Source organism: Aythya ferina, assembly GCF_964211825.1.
Source record: "Aythya ferina genome assembly, chromosome: Z".
Classification (NCBI taxonomy): domain Eukaryota; kingdom Metazoa; phylum Chordata; class Aves; order Anseriformes; family Anatidae; genus Aythya; species Aythya ferina.
In genome coordinates, this window is record NC_140299.1 from 14,987,345 (window position 1) to 15,005,059 (window position 17,715).

Consider the following 17,715-nt stretch of genomic DNA (forward strand, 5'->3'; position numbering starts at 1 on the left):
GCTGCAAACTGAAATCAGCCAAGCACATCTATATTAATATCCATGTTGTGTTCAGTCTTCATTTCAAAGCCAAATGTTGACCACAGACTTTAAAACTGCTAGGAATTGCTGGATAAGGAGTAGTGTCTGGTAGCTTGTTTGATCAGGTTCAATCCAGTCTGTGCAACTTTATCTTTTCTTTTTATTATTATTTTTTTTTTTTTAATTTTGTAAATTGCTTTCATTCCCTCACACTTTTTTAAATTATTTTTTATTATTTTTTATTTTTATTCTCCTTCACATGAAGAGTTAGTTTATAACCAAAGCAAACCATAAGTAACCCAATGCTGTCTTCATCACCAGATTTAGTAACCTTAGGTCAGGCAACAAATTTAATGAAAGGAAAGCCTCTTTCTTCCAATGTTCTTTCTAGAGATCAGAACACCACATAATCAAAATATACAGTTCACTTAATCCAAAAATTTCCTCTCAGGATATTTTCTCCAAGAATTAGCATGATTTCTTTATCACCCCACTTATGTGCCACAGTTCGAGAAAATTTGCACAGTCTGCAAAACTGCAAAGTTCTTGAGACTGCTGGTAATGATAAAAATATACCATTCATTGCTGCACAAAGCTGTTTTCCATAGAGAAGTCTGTATTTTTAATTAAAGCTAATATTTTCCTGCCTCCATGGTATTCCAGTTCCTCTCTTTAAATTCTAGTTTGGGTAACACTAAACATAGAGAGGAAAAATGCACTTGTGTCTAACTATTGTTTCCCTAACCTCCAGAAATAAGAAGGTCACTAAAGCAAAGTATATTTTGTATATTCAAGACCTTAGTTGTTCTAATGTGTTCAAAATTTTCACATATTCAGAGATTTCAGGCAAGCCCTGTTTCCCAGCCATGTTTATCATGATAGTTAGGAGTGCTGGTGGAATACCACAGGACAAAAATAATTCCTTACTGGTAACTAGGTTACAGATAGTCTGTTTCTCTAACAGCATGCACATTTACACACAAATCTCAGAAGGATTGAAAAGAATGTGGTTTGGAAGAAAAGCAGCTGTAGACTCTACTGTAGCTAATAATAATAATAACGCAACATAGCGAATTTAAACAGATGGTAGTGTATATTTTCGAGCTACAAATTTGCAAAACAAAAATCATAGCTATATTTATTACTTACGTAATTCTACAGATACTGCACAAAACCAATGTTTAAACATGTGTTTCATGCATGTACATTGACACTGTGCATATGTACTTGCACACACACACATATTTATATATAAAACCCAAATGACAGGACAGTTGTGGCAATGCCATTTGCTTGGCTCTGAAGAATGAAATAGTAACAGGTCTCCTGCTTCTGTCAACCTAAACTGTTCACACACTGTGATATTTCTCAATTTACCTATTGTGCTTCTATCAATTTAAGAGCAGAAACTGTTTTTAAATGGCCAACACCACATGTCCTCCCTTAGTAGTAACAGCAGCTTTAAAAATGGAGATGCTAAGCAGCAAATTATTGCAAACTCCACTTAAATATCTTTAACTAAGACTGTTTTACCATACTGCAACGATTCCTTAAAGTAGCTCTACACAGTAAAATGTTTTTTGCTTCAAAAAAAAATGTATGTTAAGAGTCATCTTGGAAGAGCATTCTTCTTAAACATGGAAAATTTTCCAAAAAATATGGGATGCAACTTTCTTTGTGGGAAGCTTGGAGAAATTAGATTTTAAGACTTCCCAGCCCTGACAATAATAGGGAGAGGTAGCAAACCCAAAACCAGGACATTATCTTCCAAACATTTGTCAGGGCTTTTATCCCAGGAGGTTCTAAGCAAAAACAAAGTATCAGGCATATTGAGATCATTGCTCTCTCAAAAAATCAGGCATATTCTTTTATCTGTCTTATGAACAAAGAGCTCTGCAGGGTGTGTGGCGAAGATTAGTACAGTAGCTCTACAAGCTGCAACACACATCTTAGGAGTCTAGTGCCAGAGGGAATGCAGCTTGGAGAAGAGACGGATGCTGGAGCTGCTCAGAGGCCACCCTGGCCAGGAGCAAGGCTGAGCCCAAGCAGAGGTTTGAGCTTGTCCATAGCAGCACGGCAGCAACATCCCAACCAGGCTCAGCCCAGCCCTCTCTTCCCAGCTCCACGTGTGTTTGCCCAGAACTCTTGACACCCTCTGTGTTTATAAGCTTCTTCCCAACAGGGTACAGAACAAGCGAAATGCTTGAAAGACATTATAGCTTCCACTCACAGACTGCATCAATGGCAAAACCAGGTTGGGAGAAAAATAAATAGATGATAACACTAAAGAACTTTGAGATACTCTTTTCCTCAGAAGTGTGTGCCTCCAGTGTTTGTTTTTCTTCTTTTTCTTCTCTTCATTTGTAGCAGCTTTCTACTTTGCCAGCTTGGTATTAACAGAAACACCTCTCTTCCAGCTAAACCACTGCTGAGAAAGGTCAAATCCAGACGCAAAAGTAAAGAAACAATGTGTAACTGTTTCTGGGCGGAAGTCACTGCATATACATTTAGCTTTCTTTCAGAACAGATACAGCTAAAACAAGATACAGTTAAAATAAGCAGCAGTGCCCAAGCACAGGCTGAAGAACCATACCACTTCCTTCATCGAATGAGTCAACACACAACCATTACAGGTTTGTTTGTTTGTTTCTCCACGAGGCACATCTTGAAAGACTACCTGACATCTCCTCCACTATTAAGAGCTCACCCGCTTGCCAAGTTGTAAAGAAAGCCACGAGGAAAGCAATATAAATCATAACTGGATGTTGAAACAAAGAATTGAAGGCAGGACCACGGAAGCAGAGAATCTGGGGCAGCAGAAGGGAACTTAATGACATGCAGCCATTTTTCAGTCCCCAGGCTGTCAACGTGGCAAGTATTGCATTTCATTTTAAACATGAAGCAGTATCTCCTTGACTCTCAGGAATGATGCAATTATTTACCTTAATACTTTCACTATTAAGGCTCTTTAAAAAGGTTCTTTAGATGAAAAAATTGTGCTTGGATGTGGACTATGCAGGAGTAAATAACAGTATGCACAAAAAAATATTAAAGGATTTCTCCTAAAAAAAATAATAAATAAATAAATAAAAATCAAACCATTTCTGGAAGCAGGTATTTTTGGCTTTTTGGTTTTACTTTTTCATTGTATTTGATCTGTTTGATAGCTCTTACATAATGCACATAGCACAGGCAACAGCAAAACCACTGGTGTCTCTATGTAGGCAGGTTTCCACTACCAGTTCACAAGCACAGTAAATTGCAGGCAGCTTTTTAGCGCACCCCAGTGGGAGATAAGCACTAACATAGTAACTAACTTGGGAAGAGATTGCGAGCTAGAAGAGGAAAATGTCTCCAGTCACTCTTAAAATGTTTAAAATAAAATCCAGCACTGCATGAGCGCAGTGCTCACATGAGCGCTGATGCATTAGTTTTTCCAGAAAGAGGAACAGTTAAGAGCTAGAGAAACAACGTACTGAGATCAAACATTGCTGCGTTTATTGAATATAAAAAGCAACAGACGATTGACAGCGATTCACAACACGACAGCTGCCCATCTCCGGAGGTCAGGAGGAGAGCTGCTGTTAAGTTGGACGGCAAACTGAAACCTAAAAAAAAAAAAAAAAAAAAAAAAAAAAAGTAAAAATGCTCAACCGTAACGTCACCAACCGCCACTAACGGCTCCCGTCCCCTGACGGGAAGCAGCGGCCCCGCCGCTAGCGCGCACGCGCAGGAGCCGCGCGCCCCCGCGGAGCTGGCAGCGGGGCCGCCCTGCCCCGACATGGCCACCGCGCGTCACGTGGTGCCGGGCGCGGGCACGGCCGGGGGCATGGCGGCGGCGGCGGCGGGGGCGATGGCGGCCGAGGGGGTGGGGGGCACGGGGCCGGTGCCGGGGCTGCGGCGGCGCCTGGCGGCGCTGGGCCGGCGTCTGGAGGCGCCGAGGGGAGCGGGAGGCGACGGTGAGGGGCGGCGGTAGGGAGCGAGGCGGTGGCGGGATGGTGGCGGTGGTCGTCCTGGTGGTCCCCCGTGAGGGGGGCTCGCCCCCGGGGTGTGCCTGAGGAGGAGACGGGCACCAAGGGTGTCCGGTCCGGTCGGGGCTTGTGTCAGCGGGGCGGTTTTGGTGTTTTGTTCTGCTGCTGTTACCAAGGGGGTGAAACATAATGGAAAAGAGGAGGAAGCAGGGCTGTCGGTGGGTGGCTGTCAGCGCTAAGGGAGCGTTGTGTTCTTCCCTCAGGTACCTTCCTCGCAAAGGGCTCTGCTGCTCTGGAGAAACTGGAGGCACTCTGTGGTGAAGGGAGCGAGAACACACACCCTTCCAAGCTTTTGCAGCTTTATACACAGGTAGCGCCTTCAAAGCATTCAGAGCTCCGTTTAAATACATCCGCTGTGTATAGGAGAAGGTTTGGTGTATGAGAGAGGGTGTAACAGAGAGGGATTTCTGTTACTCCTGTGGTAATTACAGAACATCTATGAAGTACAGCGCTGCTTTTGTCTGGAGTAGAAGAGAAGTTAAAGTTGATAGTAATTGTACTGATACCATGAAGACAGAAAGGGTTATGAGTTTATGTTCACCATCAACACCCTTACAATACCTTGAGGTTGTTACTTTTGTAAATTAAGTGCTGAAATTACTATAAAATTGTAATACTTCATAAACTCAAACGTATATGTTACTGCACGCTACCATCTGATTAGTCTGCAGGTAGTAGTATTGCATTTTATATCTTTTTGTTTCCGTAGGCTGTTTTAGACATTACATATTTTGAGGAAAGCCAGCTTGTGGATGAAGATTTTCCAGAGCAAACTTCTTTGGAAAAAGTTAAAGAACTTACTAGTGTTCTGTCAGAACCAGAAGATCTAGTGACAGAATGCAGCATAAATGAAGATGTGAGTACTAGTGTTACTCAGTGAGAGAATTAAATATTATTTAAAAATCAAAAATCTAAAATCGGATAGGATAGCAGTATTTGCATTTTTAATGGACAAAGTTTAAGATATTTGGAAAACAAATAATGTCTTAGGGATTACTATTTAAATACAACTCAAAATAACTTTTCAAAGAACATGTTGTACACTCATTTTTTCTAATGTTTCATGATTACAGAAGCTTTTAGCAATACAAATCTGAAGTATGAGGTCTGTGTTTGTGACCTCTGCTGTTAAGTACAGTCTCTAAGGCTGGAGGCTTAATATGACACTGTGTGTGTGTGTGTATGAGTAGTGTAGATGGTTTACTTTTTGCTTAGCACAGTTTGTTGGATTTTATTCCAGCCTATTAACATCCTTGGTACAGAGCTGGTAGAATGTCTTTACTGGAGAAGAGGAGCCCTGCTTTACATGTATTGTCATACAGTAAAAGAAAGGAGTGAATGGCTACAAGAAAACGTTGCCATATTTAAAAAGGTAAAGGAGAGTTTATAAAGTGCTACAAGTATGTGAATGTCCATAAATACAGTTTTAAAGTGTGACTCTTTTTTTCTTTTAAAATACATTTTTTTAATTTTAAATAAGGTTTGGGGGAATTCATGTCTGGAAATATTTCTGGCTATCATTAAGTTAATTAGAATTTACCTAAAAGTTTTTTTTCCTCATTTTGTAACTGCGTTCAGTGTCTTAATGATGGAGTTCGTTACTTGATGAAGATGCTTAGCTTTAGATGCCCTCTTCGAATAAATGAAGATGACTCACTTCAGGATAAAGACACAGCTAGATTACTCAGTGAAGGTAAACAAAAAAGCACAACCCCCGCCCCCAATAACTACTCCACTTTCTGAAATGCTTTATTGTGTATTTTTGTCATTTGACTTCATTTGTATTCAAAACTATCTTTTTACAGCAAATCAAAAACTAGCAGACGTAAGAAGCAGGCATGCTTTCCTGATTCCCTCCTCATCCCCTATAACTTCTTCTGAGTAATGGATTTTAGGAGTTGGTAACATTCATTTTCTCTGTATTTTTGAGTGCACTGAAGAAAAGTGGACTGAGGCTTTATACACTGTGTGCACAGTGTTTGTGGTTTATAACCATACAGTTGTCAGTGGACAAATGTCGAAAGCACAAACACAATTACAGAGGGCACAAAATGTTTCCATGTTAATGTCCCTGTTTAGATCTAGAAGAAAAAAGAAGATATGATGAATTGTTGACTTCACCCATGTAGAAAGTATAACCAAAGATGGTTAGAGTTGGGAAACTTTCTCTCTCATCCACTGTAGCTTCATGTAAGTTACATTACTGTAGTGCAATTATGTGAGCATCTGAGACTACATCAGTGGTGCTGGTATGGTGGTGGAGCAGGAGAGGATTTCCAAAGTAAAACAGCTGGTGATACAAATGGGATGTTCACATTATACCTTATCAAAACTACTTCTACTTTGGTTCTGTGCAACAAATGCTCACGGGGGCAGCAAAACATCTTGTTTAATTTCATCCAAAAGTGGGATTGCTCTAGTTCAGCTCTACATTGACTGAACAAATTCAGTAACTGATTTTGTACATTCATTCAGTAGGATTTCTTTGCTTTGAATGACCATGGACACTTAATGTGTTTCCTATTCAAATACAAAAGCTGTTGCTGCTTAACCTGAGTTAAGATGATGTTCAAAAAGCTGTTTTCTAGTAGGCTTAAACTGTGGGAGGCACAGAGGTATTCTCATGTGGTCAATTCTAATACATGGTCATACGTGCACTTAATGGATTCAGAAATACTGAAGATGTCTAAGAGAAATAGGCAAACATTTTTTATCTTACCTATCTATATTACATTTTTATATTATTTATATTTTATATTATATATATTATTTATTTATATGTATATGCTAGTCCTTAAATATTTTAGTATTATGGAAGGGCAAAATAGGTGGAGCAATGAGCAAGACCTCAGTCCAGGTTGTCCTGTGGGCATCATCGGTCATACGGTGGCAGAAAATTGCTCTTTGGTGTACCTCTTTAATAGGCTTATGTTGTCTGTACCATTTTTTTTTAATTTTTTGCTGTGTTTCTAAGAAAAGGACGTAGTCAACAAGCTGCATACTTGGTCACAGCAGAAGAATAAAGAGCTTGATACGAATTATTTCTGCAGGTATATTTAGTGACACTCACTTACTGGCGATGGTGTACAGTGGAGAAATGTGCTACTGGGGACTGAAACTCTGTGGCGAGGGCGAGCAGGAAAGCCTGGAGACCCCAGACCCAGCGCCCGACAGCGGCCCGGGCTGCAGATCGCACAGCGCACCCCTGGATTTCCGAGAACTGGGCAAAAGCATGCTGACGAAGTATGTGTCTGTATGCGAGGGACCTTTGCACGGCCAGGGCTGGAGCACCAGCAGCGCCAAGCAAATGCTGTGTTACCTCGGGACCAAGAAATAAACGAGCTCGCCGTGCTCTCAGCCTCCCCCTCCACGCCAGCCGCGGGGGCTCCGCCTGCGTGGCCGGGGGACGGCCGCAGCGGCGCCTCCTCCTCCTCCTCTTCCTCCTCCTCCTTCTCCTCCTCCTCCTCGCCCGGGGCCGCGGCGGTGCGGAGCGGGGTTGGGATGGCGGCGGGCAGCGGCCCGGCGGAGCGGGGCGGGCTGGAGGCCGCCGTGCGGGGCCGCCTGCGGGGCCTGAAGGAGCGCTGGGCGCGGGGGCTGAGGGAGCGGGCTGAGGCCGCCTCACCGCCGGCCCCCCCGGGCGGAGAAGGGGAAGGGGAGGCTGAGGAAGCGAGCGCCCTGCAGGTGCTGCCGGTGAGCTCGGACCCGCTGTCCTGTCCTCCTCCTCCTCCTTATCGCAGCCATCCGGGCTACCGGGGTTGATGCGCCGGTGTCGGTGTTTTCAGATCGACGTGCAGCTGAACATCATGTCCTTCCTCTCGCCGCAAGACCTGTGCCACCTGGGGAGCACGAGCTGCTACTGGCGGGCGGCCGTGCAGGACCCGCTGCTCTGGAGGTACTTTCTGCTGCGGGATCTCCCCTTCTGGACCTCCGTTGACTGGAAGTCGCTCCCGGATGTGGAGATTTTTAATAAAGCCTTCTCAGAAGTCAGCGATAACACGCTGTATGACTACATGGCAATGTAAGTGCCTCAGTGTTCTCTTGCACAATTTACAGCCCACAGCCAGGCTTCATATTTACTGCAGAAAACTGAAAGCCACTGCTCAAATTTCGATGGGTTCCCAAACCTGTCCCTTATTTTAGAAATTTAATTTCCTGCTCTGCAACGGTTTGGCCCTGTATTTCTCCTTGGAATTCAACAGGAATGTAAGATGTTACGAAAAAAAAAATCAAAGCTTTTTGTAAACTGCCTCCTGTGCCGTGAAAAATCTTGCACTGGAGAAGCGGTGTTCACCACTGATCCTGATGAAAATGCTCTTCACTCTCAGTGCAATGAAAAATAATGTATTGTTTTAATAAAAGAACTAAAAAGTGTTTAAAATACAGCGAGTGGAATGATTGTTGGTTTTGTTTTATATCTTATCTGGAAGACCTAGTAAAAAATAAAATGTTCTTTTTGAATGTGTGCAGAATAAGTACTAATACTGCTTTAGCTCTAATAGTTAGTGGCAATAAGACAGAGCCTGTAATTTCAACCAGTGTAGCTGAAAAGCACAGCAACACTCATAATATGATGATTGGATGATTGAAAAGTCCTCTAAGAGAAGCAGATTATTCTGCAGTGTTTGTGTTTTTTAAAACTCATTCAATGCCTTTAATTAATTTGCAGTCAAAGTTATTAATTTGCAGTTACATTTTCCAAAGATGATTTCATGAAACTCTTGCTTCACAAAAAGTGCACTGACTCCTGTGGTCTCTGTGCCCTTCATCCCCATTTTACAGCTGGGAAAGAGGTGTATTGAACATGAAGTGCAAAATATCATAGATTTTGAGCACTGCATTTAAATGTCTTCAGGTCCAAGTACTTCAGAGCATCACATACTGGAAATCACCTGTCACTGATTTTCATTGTGTCTGTGAGCACTTGACGTTGTTGCTGATCTTAAGTGAAGCACACATTTAATATTTTCTTGAAGTGATTTGTCCAGCATCACAGTGCAGTGACCAACAAAGCAAAAATTGAACCTGCTTCTCTCTTCCATCACTGTTACTTCTTTCCCTGTGATTACAAAAGTCATTTCATGCCTTCCAGCTTCTCCATCAAATGAATGCATAAGGCTGCAGACAACAGCTTGTCTACTTCCATAACATGTGTTCTCTGTTCCTCAATAGGAAATGGTCCTTTCCAGGTGGAGTGAACAAATAGTAAACACAGAGGCAGTTTAATGAAGGTTGGAAGTGCACTCAGAATTTTCCTATTTTTTTATGCTGTTTGCAACACAACAGCTTTGATTTTATCCTACCAATGCTGTGTGTGCAGTGAGGCTGGGAGAGTTTCTAATTTTACTTTTTTTTTTTTTAAACTAAATATTCCATCCCATGGAAGTACGTTAAAGGTCCAACAAGACCGCATTTGGAATTTGGAAGGACTAATTCTTTTGTCTGCTTTAACCCGTTGCTGAAGTTCAAAACTGATTATTTCGGTCATTTTTCACCTGTGCTTGAGTTGTACCAGTAATAATGCATGAGAAGTGTGGGACCTGAGTAAACGTTGATTTTTACCTATTCTGTATTTTGTGTTTAATTTCTAGTTTGGGTCTATTTTACAGATACAAAAAAAGCTGTCCTCAGAGTCGAAGAAGCTGGAAATCAAGCCGTCCCCGGTACGGGGCTGTAACTTCCTTTTTGCAGTCACTGGTCACTCAGGCAGAACCTCGCTTTGCGATGTTTGGGCCAGGTTTGGAAGAGCTGGATAACTCTTTAGTGCGAAAGATGATGACATGCCCAGAAATTCTGCTAGTGGCTGGCCTACCTCAAAGACGAATTCATGGTAATGATGGTGTTGTTGTTGTTTGTATTGTTTTGTTTTTAATTCTTATTTAAATCTTAAATAAATCTTTAAACACAAAAACATTGGGGAGAAATGGAAAACAAAAATGATGCTTTTTAATAAATACTCCCCTTGAAATAGCATAGTTTTAAAAAAATAAAAAAAATCACCCTTTGTATTTATACAAAATGATAAAGGCAATAAACATTGTGATCATGTTGTAGCTGCAGTAAATGTAATGATTTAATTTGTACAGTACCATATCAAGATTTTGCTCTTTTTACTTCTGTTTTAAATCCTAAATTCCGCTTAAATCCAAACCAGACAAAAATGTACATTACTTTATATCCTTTAAGCACAGTACAATTGTAATGGTTACTTTGTATTTACAGGAAGTGTGAAAATAGAACTTCTTAGAATTGTCATCTTTTTTTTGTTTTGTATCATTGTTAATGCAGCCTCTTGTAAATGCAGAACATTTTCTGTGCTGATTTAGGCTAATAGAGGCAAATCTAACTCCCCTATGACCTATGACCTAGGTTTCTAGGTTCTAATCTAAATATATTAAAAAAAAAAAAAAAAAAAAAAAAAACAAACAAACCAAAAAAAACAACATGGAAATACCTCCTTGTTTTAATTCAGTTCTATTTATTTTAATTAAATTAATAGTCCGTGTTACAAATTTAGAGCATGTATAAAATTTCAGCGTGAAATAATGTATATGCTACCCTTAACAGCAACACCTAAGTTTGGATATGTCCATTGTATAGCACCACTGGGATTTTCAGCCTACCACTTAGTCATATCCAGTGACTAAGTATTTGTAACCTCATATACTCATTTTTTTCCCATGTAGGAATTGGATCAGGAGTCAGTTTTCAGTTTAATAACAATCAAAAATTCAATATTCTGACATTGTATTCAACCACCAGGTAAGATTTGTTCTGCACAAAAAAGGACAGTTTCTCTGTTCTTTCATATTTCTCCTTACAGTTTTGTGATGTGTTTTTTATGCCTGTGTTCATATGCATGGATATTCCTTATAAACTGAAGCTTCAATACATACCTTCAGTCTTTGCCTTCCTTTCTTCAAGCTATGAATTTTCACATGGAAGTAATAACTTTATTTTTCAAATCATATACATAACAAATGTATACGACAAAGACATAGCAGGTGCTCTTGTCTATCTTGATAACCTGATTAATTCCCATTTGAAACACTGTATAAACTCATCCTGGAGTGTATTTTCATGAGTTCTTGCAAATTGCTAGCTATCTGAATACATACACTAGAAAAAAAAAAAGTGTGAGGAATGAAACTTATGCTGGCTTAAGCTATTTTCCTGCCCCTGTGCTATGCTGCCTAGATCCTGTTTTTGCATTTTCTATTTAATTAATCTGACTACTGAAATATTTTAATACCTTGCAGTGTGGAAAGAAAGAGAGCAAGGGAGGAGCAAGCTGCTGTTGTGAATAAGATGTTCTACCAAGAAAACAGTGTAGTAGGAAATCAGCAAGCTGTGCACTACAATGTAATAGCTCAAGTTAAAAAGGTGTGCGAAGTAGTTGATGGATTCATTTATGTTGCTAATGCAGAAGCTCATAAAAGTAAGGTTTTTCTCTTTACTCATATTTTATGAAAGGTTGGCATGTCACAAAAGATTTATGCAGAATATAGAATACATCAACATTCATGTTCTGATTATTTCAAAATCAACTTCATTAGTGCTGTTTCTTCATTTCTTACCTGGTCCAGGAGGTCGCTTGTCTAAGTAGTCTGTTACCTCCCTGTGAGATGTTATAGCCCATTCTTTCGGTTATGGCTGGTACTTATATGTCTGCTCTCTACGCTAGATCTGGGAAGTGATTTTGGATTTTAAAAAAGCAAAACTAAACCAACCTGAATAAAAAATCGTTGGGGGTGGCTAGGAGAAGCAGCCTGGAATGGTGCTAGGGGTATAATGGCCTGGAAAGAGAGCCTCCACCAGAAAGAGTGCAGAAAAAGATGCAATTAGCTCAAATCAGGACAGTCCTATAATAAGAATAATCCAAACAACTATCATGTTAATTTTCTTTATATTCATCAGTTTTAAATGGATGGAAAGGTCTAGCTCAGGAAAGAAGAGGGTAAAAAATGCGAGGGGATATACTAAAACGAAAAATACAGTCATTAGGGAAGGGCTGCTGGCTGTACAGAGTGTCAGTATATTTTAGTGATTTGTTGTTGTTTTGGAGTTAGAGGTGCCTAGAAAATACTCTGTCATTAAGGACTGGAATAGCCCATCTGTGGAAATCTCTGAAGATCTTTAAATAACAGCTAAGTGTGACATGAAGACAGATGATCTGGCCTTGAGTTAAGCAGAATGAGATAATTTGTCTATACCTCTTCTAGTTCTGTGTTGCCTCACCTCTGAGATCTTAAATATTTGAAAAATATTTAAGACAAAAAAAAATTGTTCTTACTGGGATTTGCATATATGTAATACTTACAAATTGTTTCCTAGAACATGATCGTCAGGAGGAACTGGCTCATATTTTGGCAATGATTGATCCAACCCTTGGACCTCCGAACAGACCTCTGCTAGTTCTGTCTTGCATCTCTCAAGAAGATGTGAAAAGAATTCCTTGTGTTTATGTGGCACATCAGTTGCAACTAAATCTGCTAAATCAGCCCTGGATGGTACTTGCTTTTTAACCTTTATTTTCCATTTCCATGTGGCTTAAATGTAATTTAAGTAATTTGTAGTTCCTGAACTGTACCCACCTAAGCAAGCTTTCAACACTAGTATTATATGAGCACTCCATTTAAATGAATAATTTAATTTCTCTGGTCCTGTAAGTGGTAAGTGGCTTGCCTAGGTACACAGAAGAAACTTCAGCCGGAGCCACAAGGTAAGGAAGGGTCTTGAAGGGGGTTTCTCTCCTCTGGATGTATTCAAGGTCCTGAACATCCTGTTTATGTGGTGGAGACCACAACTGCAACCAATATTCATGGTGAGGTTGTGCCAATGCTAAATATAGTGGGAGAATCACCTCTTGACCAGCTGATCAAATCCCAATTTGAGATAATTCCTTTGTTTTCATTAAAGAAAATGTTCACAAGCTTTAAAAGTATACCATTTCTAATAGATGCTTTAAAATACATTACAAAATCTGAGAAGTAGTAATGCCTTGAATTCTAAAGTCGGTGACAATTTTCCTGTAAGAGTTACGAGAAGAATTTGCAAGTGGCTTCTCATCTGTAAAGAAAATTGTCTAGAATAGCCAATGGAGTGATTAAGATAAAATTCACCTGGATATCAATGCAAGGCTTTTTTTAATGGGTCTTATACTTCGTTCTGTAAACCTTAGTGTTTTTGTTTTGTACCATACTCTCAGGAACCCTGTTTAAGGGATATAGAAGCCAGTGGTGAAAATTTAGATTTGAGGAGTGTTTTTGACTTCAAAGATAGACATGCAGTGCTACTAAAATATTGTTACGTTGCCTGTTATTTGTAATACATTAACTTTTTATTTTTCATTTTTTATTTTTACAGGTGCAAGATACTGTAGCTGCAACTTTAACTGGATTGCTAAGTGGAATCGAATGGCTCTTAGAGGAAGCAGATTGTAAAAATACGCAATAATGGAACTTGCTTTGGTTTACTGTATAGAGACTTTGGTGTTTGGCAGTTAGATGAATTGAGAATCTTGTCCTGACACAGACGCATCAGAAAGGAGATTTAAAAGACAAACCTGCATACATTTCACTGCACATAAATAATTAACATAGTTAGTTTTCTTTCTTTTAAAATGAGGCCTTTAAGGTGCAATCTCTTCTCAGTATATCTGATAATCTCATCTGTAAATATACCGAACTAGGTTAGTTTATCAATGCAGCTGTATGGCACGCATCACACATTCAGTAAATACATTCAGTGGATGTCTCGACAATGACAGTTCCTAACCAAAGAAAATACACTGTGCATTGTATTATGGTCCTAACTCATCATCTTTTGTAGTAGATTGACAGACAGTATCTCTTTCAGAAGTGTAGATTTTCCTTTTTGTCTATTTTTTCTTCAGAAACCACAAGACCTTGACAAGAAATAGTGCTTGAGGCATAATTGACAGCCCCAACCAAAACTCGCACAAGCAAACAAGCAAAATACCTTGCATGAATCAGTTAATTCTTGGTTGTGATCTTGTTTATCAATTGACTACAGAAACCCTTCAACATCTGCTTTCTGCTGCAGTGAAATTATTAATTTGAACTGACATACCCGTTGCCATGAGTGAATGCAAAATGGAGTTATTAGTATTTCAAAAGATTTATCAAATACATAGATCTCCAGGACCTGTTGTTTACTCAGATAATTGTGGCCATTTGCAGATGTGAAGTATTGGGCTTGAAATTTTCTACAGAGCTGTAAATATTTTTATAAAAAGTAGACAACATTTTAGATCCAAAATGTCATTTTCATATTGGTGTATTTTGGCATAGTTCTGCTCCTATTCTTCCACCTTTTTAATATTTTTTAATAATTGGATGAATGTTCAGAAACTTCCCTTGGCTTTTTTTTTTTTTTTTTTTTGCCTATGCATGTATTTGTTTTATTTTGTTTTGTTTTTTTCTTTTGTTTGCTACGTGAAAGTGCCATAGTCTCAAAAACAGTTTTTTGTTGTTACCTAGATAAATGTTGCACATGGTGCACATCCAGCTTGCAACTACCTTCATTCTGGTATACACGTTTGATGTTTAACACAGCTACTTCAGAAACATTCCATTTGAGAAGTCTTCGTTTGTTTGTTTAATGAACTAATACAGAGATAGGAATCGTAATCTTATTTTGTTCATCTTTATACAGGATTAACAGTTTTCTAGGCTTTTTGTCTGACTTCATATCAGGAGATGTTCTAAGGGAGGATCCGTGACAAGCAATACTATGCTAACTGTGTTTATTATCCTGAATTTAATATAATATGTGTACTCTGTGCTTTAAAATAGTATGCAAAACATGAACAATAGGAGAAAAAAATTGACACTTTGTGACTGGGTGATTGTGACCTTCCTGCTAGTTATAATAATTCTGTTGTTATCTGTCTATGTTAAGGAGAATTGAATGCAGAAACCTGTGTTAGCTATTACAAATGATTGTTTATGCAAGATCTTTATTCTGCCTTCTTCGTATGGAATAAATTATTTTTTAAAAAGTATTTCCAGTCTTTCTCTGTGTTAAGCTCTCCCCCCGTCTGCAAACACACAAACATGCACTGTCTGCAGTCATGCTGCCAGAACAGATAACTATAATTGCAGCATTGCTTTCATCAGTGACTAATGTTATTAAATGTTTAATTAATAGATGTTAATTTATTGTCATTTTAAAAGGTCAAGATAACGTAGGGAATACAGTTTATCATAACCGGGGGGACATATTTTACATTAACTTAGAATATCTTGAGATTTTTAAGGGCACAGCCTTGGAACCATGGAAATTGGCAGTCTGTGCAGCTGCATCACTGGAATCCCAAGAGCTGGGGGGGCAGCCTGCATGATAGTGCAGTCGGTGGCAGATCAATATGACTAAGGAAGATGATGAGTGGAGTGTGTGCTTTGCAAATCAACGGCTTGGGTGCAGTGAGATATGCCATGAAATAGGCAATCAGCCTGTTGAGAATTCATACGCCAAATAAGTATTGCAGAGAGGCACTGCCGATGTCATTTAGAAGTGGCTTTTGTATTTCACCTAGAAAATACACTATTTAAATTCCTGAGCCTGGTGAATTTAGAAGCATGATAAGGCAATTAGGTTTGGATAAAAGTAGTTGGATATTGAATATTTGAACGTCACGAAAATTTATTTTAAAACAAGCTTTTAATTTGTTGTTGGTTTGTTTTTAATATGGTTTTTACATTTGTATCGATAGCAGCAATTATGACTGTGATGAGATTGTGAGAAATAAAACTCAGCAATTTGTTTCCCAGAGATCCTGTTCTCCCGGAGAAGGATTCTAACACTGCTAGAAAGAGAATCATTTTCCTGTCCACTGACACAGGAAGCTTATTTAAAAAGCGTTCACAAAATAAAAGCAAAAGAATAAACTGACAGTAAATCTAATTTATGATAGATCTGTTAATGGGCCCTCCTCTGAGCAGCTTTCCCCCAGCAAAAAAAAAAAAAAAAAAAAAAAAAAGGAAGTGGCCGTGGGGGCGCTGGTTTTCATAGTCTTTGAAATCGAGAATAACAGGAACGCTTGCTGTCTACTCCAAAGAAGGTGGAGTGAAGGAACCTGCCGAGTCCACAGGACACCGGTGGTGCCCCAGGACTGGGTTGGTGTCTCTCGGCTTCTTCTCGAGCGGTGCCGAGCGCCCCGGCGGGGACCTTCTGCTCCCCGCAACCCCACCGCGTCCCGCTGGATGGCACTGCCGGTCCGCACCTCGCACCTGCGGCAAAGCTGCTTCAAGGGGTCCCGTCCCTCTGACTTTCCTCAGATACAGGCAGTTATAGAAAAGCCTGTGAGAACAATCAGCGTGATTTTCAAAGGGTTATAGAGAGGGAATTTGATGCCCCTGCTTTCAGTCCGGTGGGTATTGACACCAATTTGCACGGAAGGATTCTGATTAAAGCAAGTTGCAGTCAGGAGGATGCATGGAAATCTGGCATCTTTGAGAGGTGGTTGAAGCTTAAGCCAGTGATTTAGTGTGTCTTTCATGCCATTTTAGCAAGAGTGGTTCTGGATAAGATATCCTTGTTATGTAGAAGAGTGAAGAAATTATATTCTTGGGCCAATTAGACAAGGCGATGCTAGAGTTTGAGCTTGTGCTTAAATCTCAGGTCAGATGTTTGCACACAGGCTGCTCTCAGTTCCCTGGGGAGGATGAAATTACAAATGAAGGATAGAAGTAGCTGTACAGAAGAGATGTTCAATGAGAGAGACAGAGCAAGCAGCAGAATGCAGTGGCTCTGGACACAGGGGTATATTTAATAACCAGCAAGGCTGGATGATCTCCTTCACTAGCTCACTTCCCCACCAGCATTAAGTTTACTTTCTCTATACCTCCCTTCCCAGGCCCCACTCTTAACCACTTCAGCTGTCCTGTACTGGATTCTCTATAGGGTATAATCACACCACACCACAGACCTGAACTGGACACAGTGCTCCAGATTCAGACCCACAAGTTCCCAAACCAGTCTCTGACCCATCGTGTTCCCTTCCAGATGATGGACTTTGCATTTATCTTGCTCAGCATCTGGAGGTTCCTGAAGAACCCATTTACCCACTGAATGCACACTTGCAAAAATTCTGGCTGTCCTTGCACCAGGATTCTTGTATCTCTGGAAACACCGGCCCTGCCCGTGACAACACGCAGAATCAGTCATCTGCTGGGAGAGAAAAAAAAAAGAAAAAAAAAAGAAAAAAGAAAAAACAAACAAACAAACAAAAAACCCATGACATAAAGGCATTCAGTCTTTTTGTGAAGGCTGAAATCAATCAAGCCATCTGCTCCATCAAAAAAGTTGAATACTGTGAGTCTCAGAGCCTCTAAATAAATTCCTGCATAGTTTGGCAAACTGGTCACGGGTGAAAGAGAGCGTCTGGGACTATGTTAGTCTGATACTGTCCCAGAAGTGCATTTCTCCAAGCTCTGAAAAGTTTTGCATTATGAAATAAGGCTGGCGACAACCCACAAACACCTACCATACTTGTTAAAATATTTAATGGTGATGACAAGAAAATAAACTCTTCTTCAGTTTGGTCTCAGGAATCAAGGAACTGAGGGAGATTGAGAGGGACTGAGGTCTGTATTTATTAATCAATTGCATTTTGTTGATAAATGGATGCAATTTTTTGGTG

General features: G+C 39.9%; 2 protein-coding genes across 2 annotated transcripts; both read left to right on the forward strand.

The window, feature by feature from the left end:
- Positions 1-3,865: 3,865 nt before the first annotated feature.
- Positions 3,866-7,093, forward strand: RIMOC1 (RAB7A interacting MON1-CCZ1 complex subunit 1). Its single transcript, XM_084504094.1, has 6 exons — positions 3,866-3,980; positions 4,256-4,362; positions 4,762-4,908; positions 5,293-5,424; positions 5,631-5,745; positions 5,858-7,093. Exons 1-6 carry the CDS (start codon positions 3,875-3,877, stop codon positions 5,935-5,937), a joined length of 687 nt encoding a protein of 228 aa, XP_084360220.1. The 5' UTR covers positions 3,866-3,874; the 3' UTR covers positions 5,938-7,093.
- Positions 7,094-7,172: 79 nt separating this feature from the next.
- FBXO4 (F-box protein 4) lies at positions 7,173-15,075 on the forward strand. Its single transcript, XM_084504093.1, has 7 exons — positions 7,173-7,742; positions 7,835-8,070; positions 9,659-9,879; positions 10,736-10,811; positions 11,309-11,487; positions 12,384-12,559; positions 13,416-15,075. The coding sequence occupies exons 1-7, from the start codon at positions 7,308-7,310 to the stop codon at positions 13,503-13,505; spliced, it is 1,413 nt and encodes a 470-aa protein (XP_084360219.1). The 5' UTR covers positions 7,173-7,307; the 3' UTR covers positions 13,506-15,075.
- Positions 15,076-17,715: the final 2,640 nt, after the last annotated feature.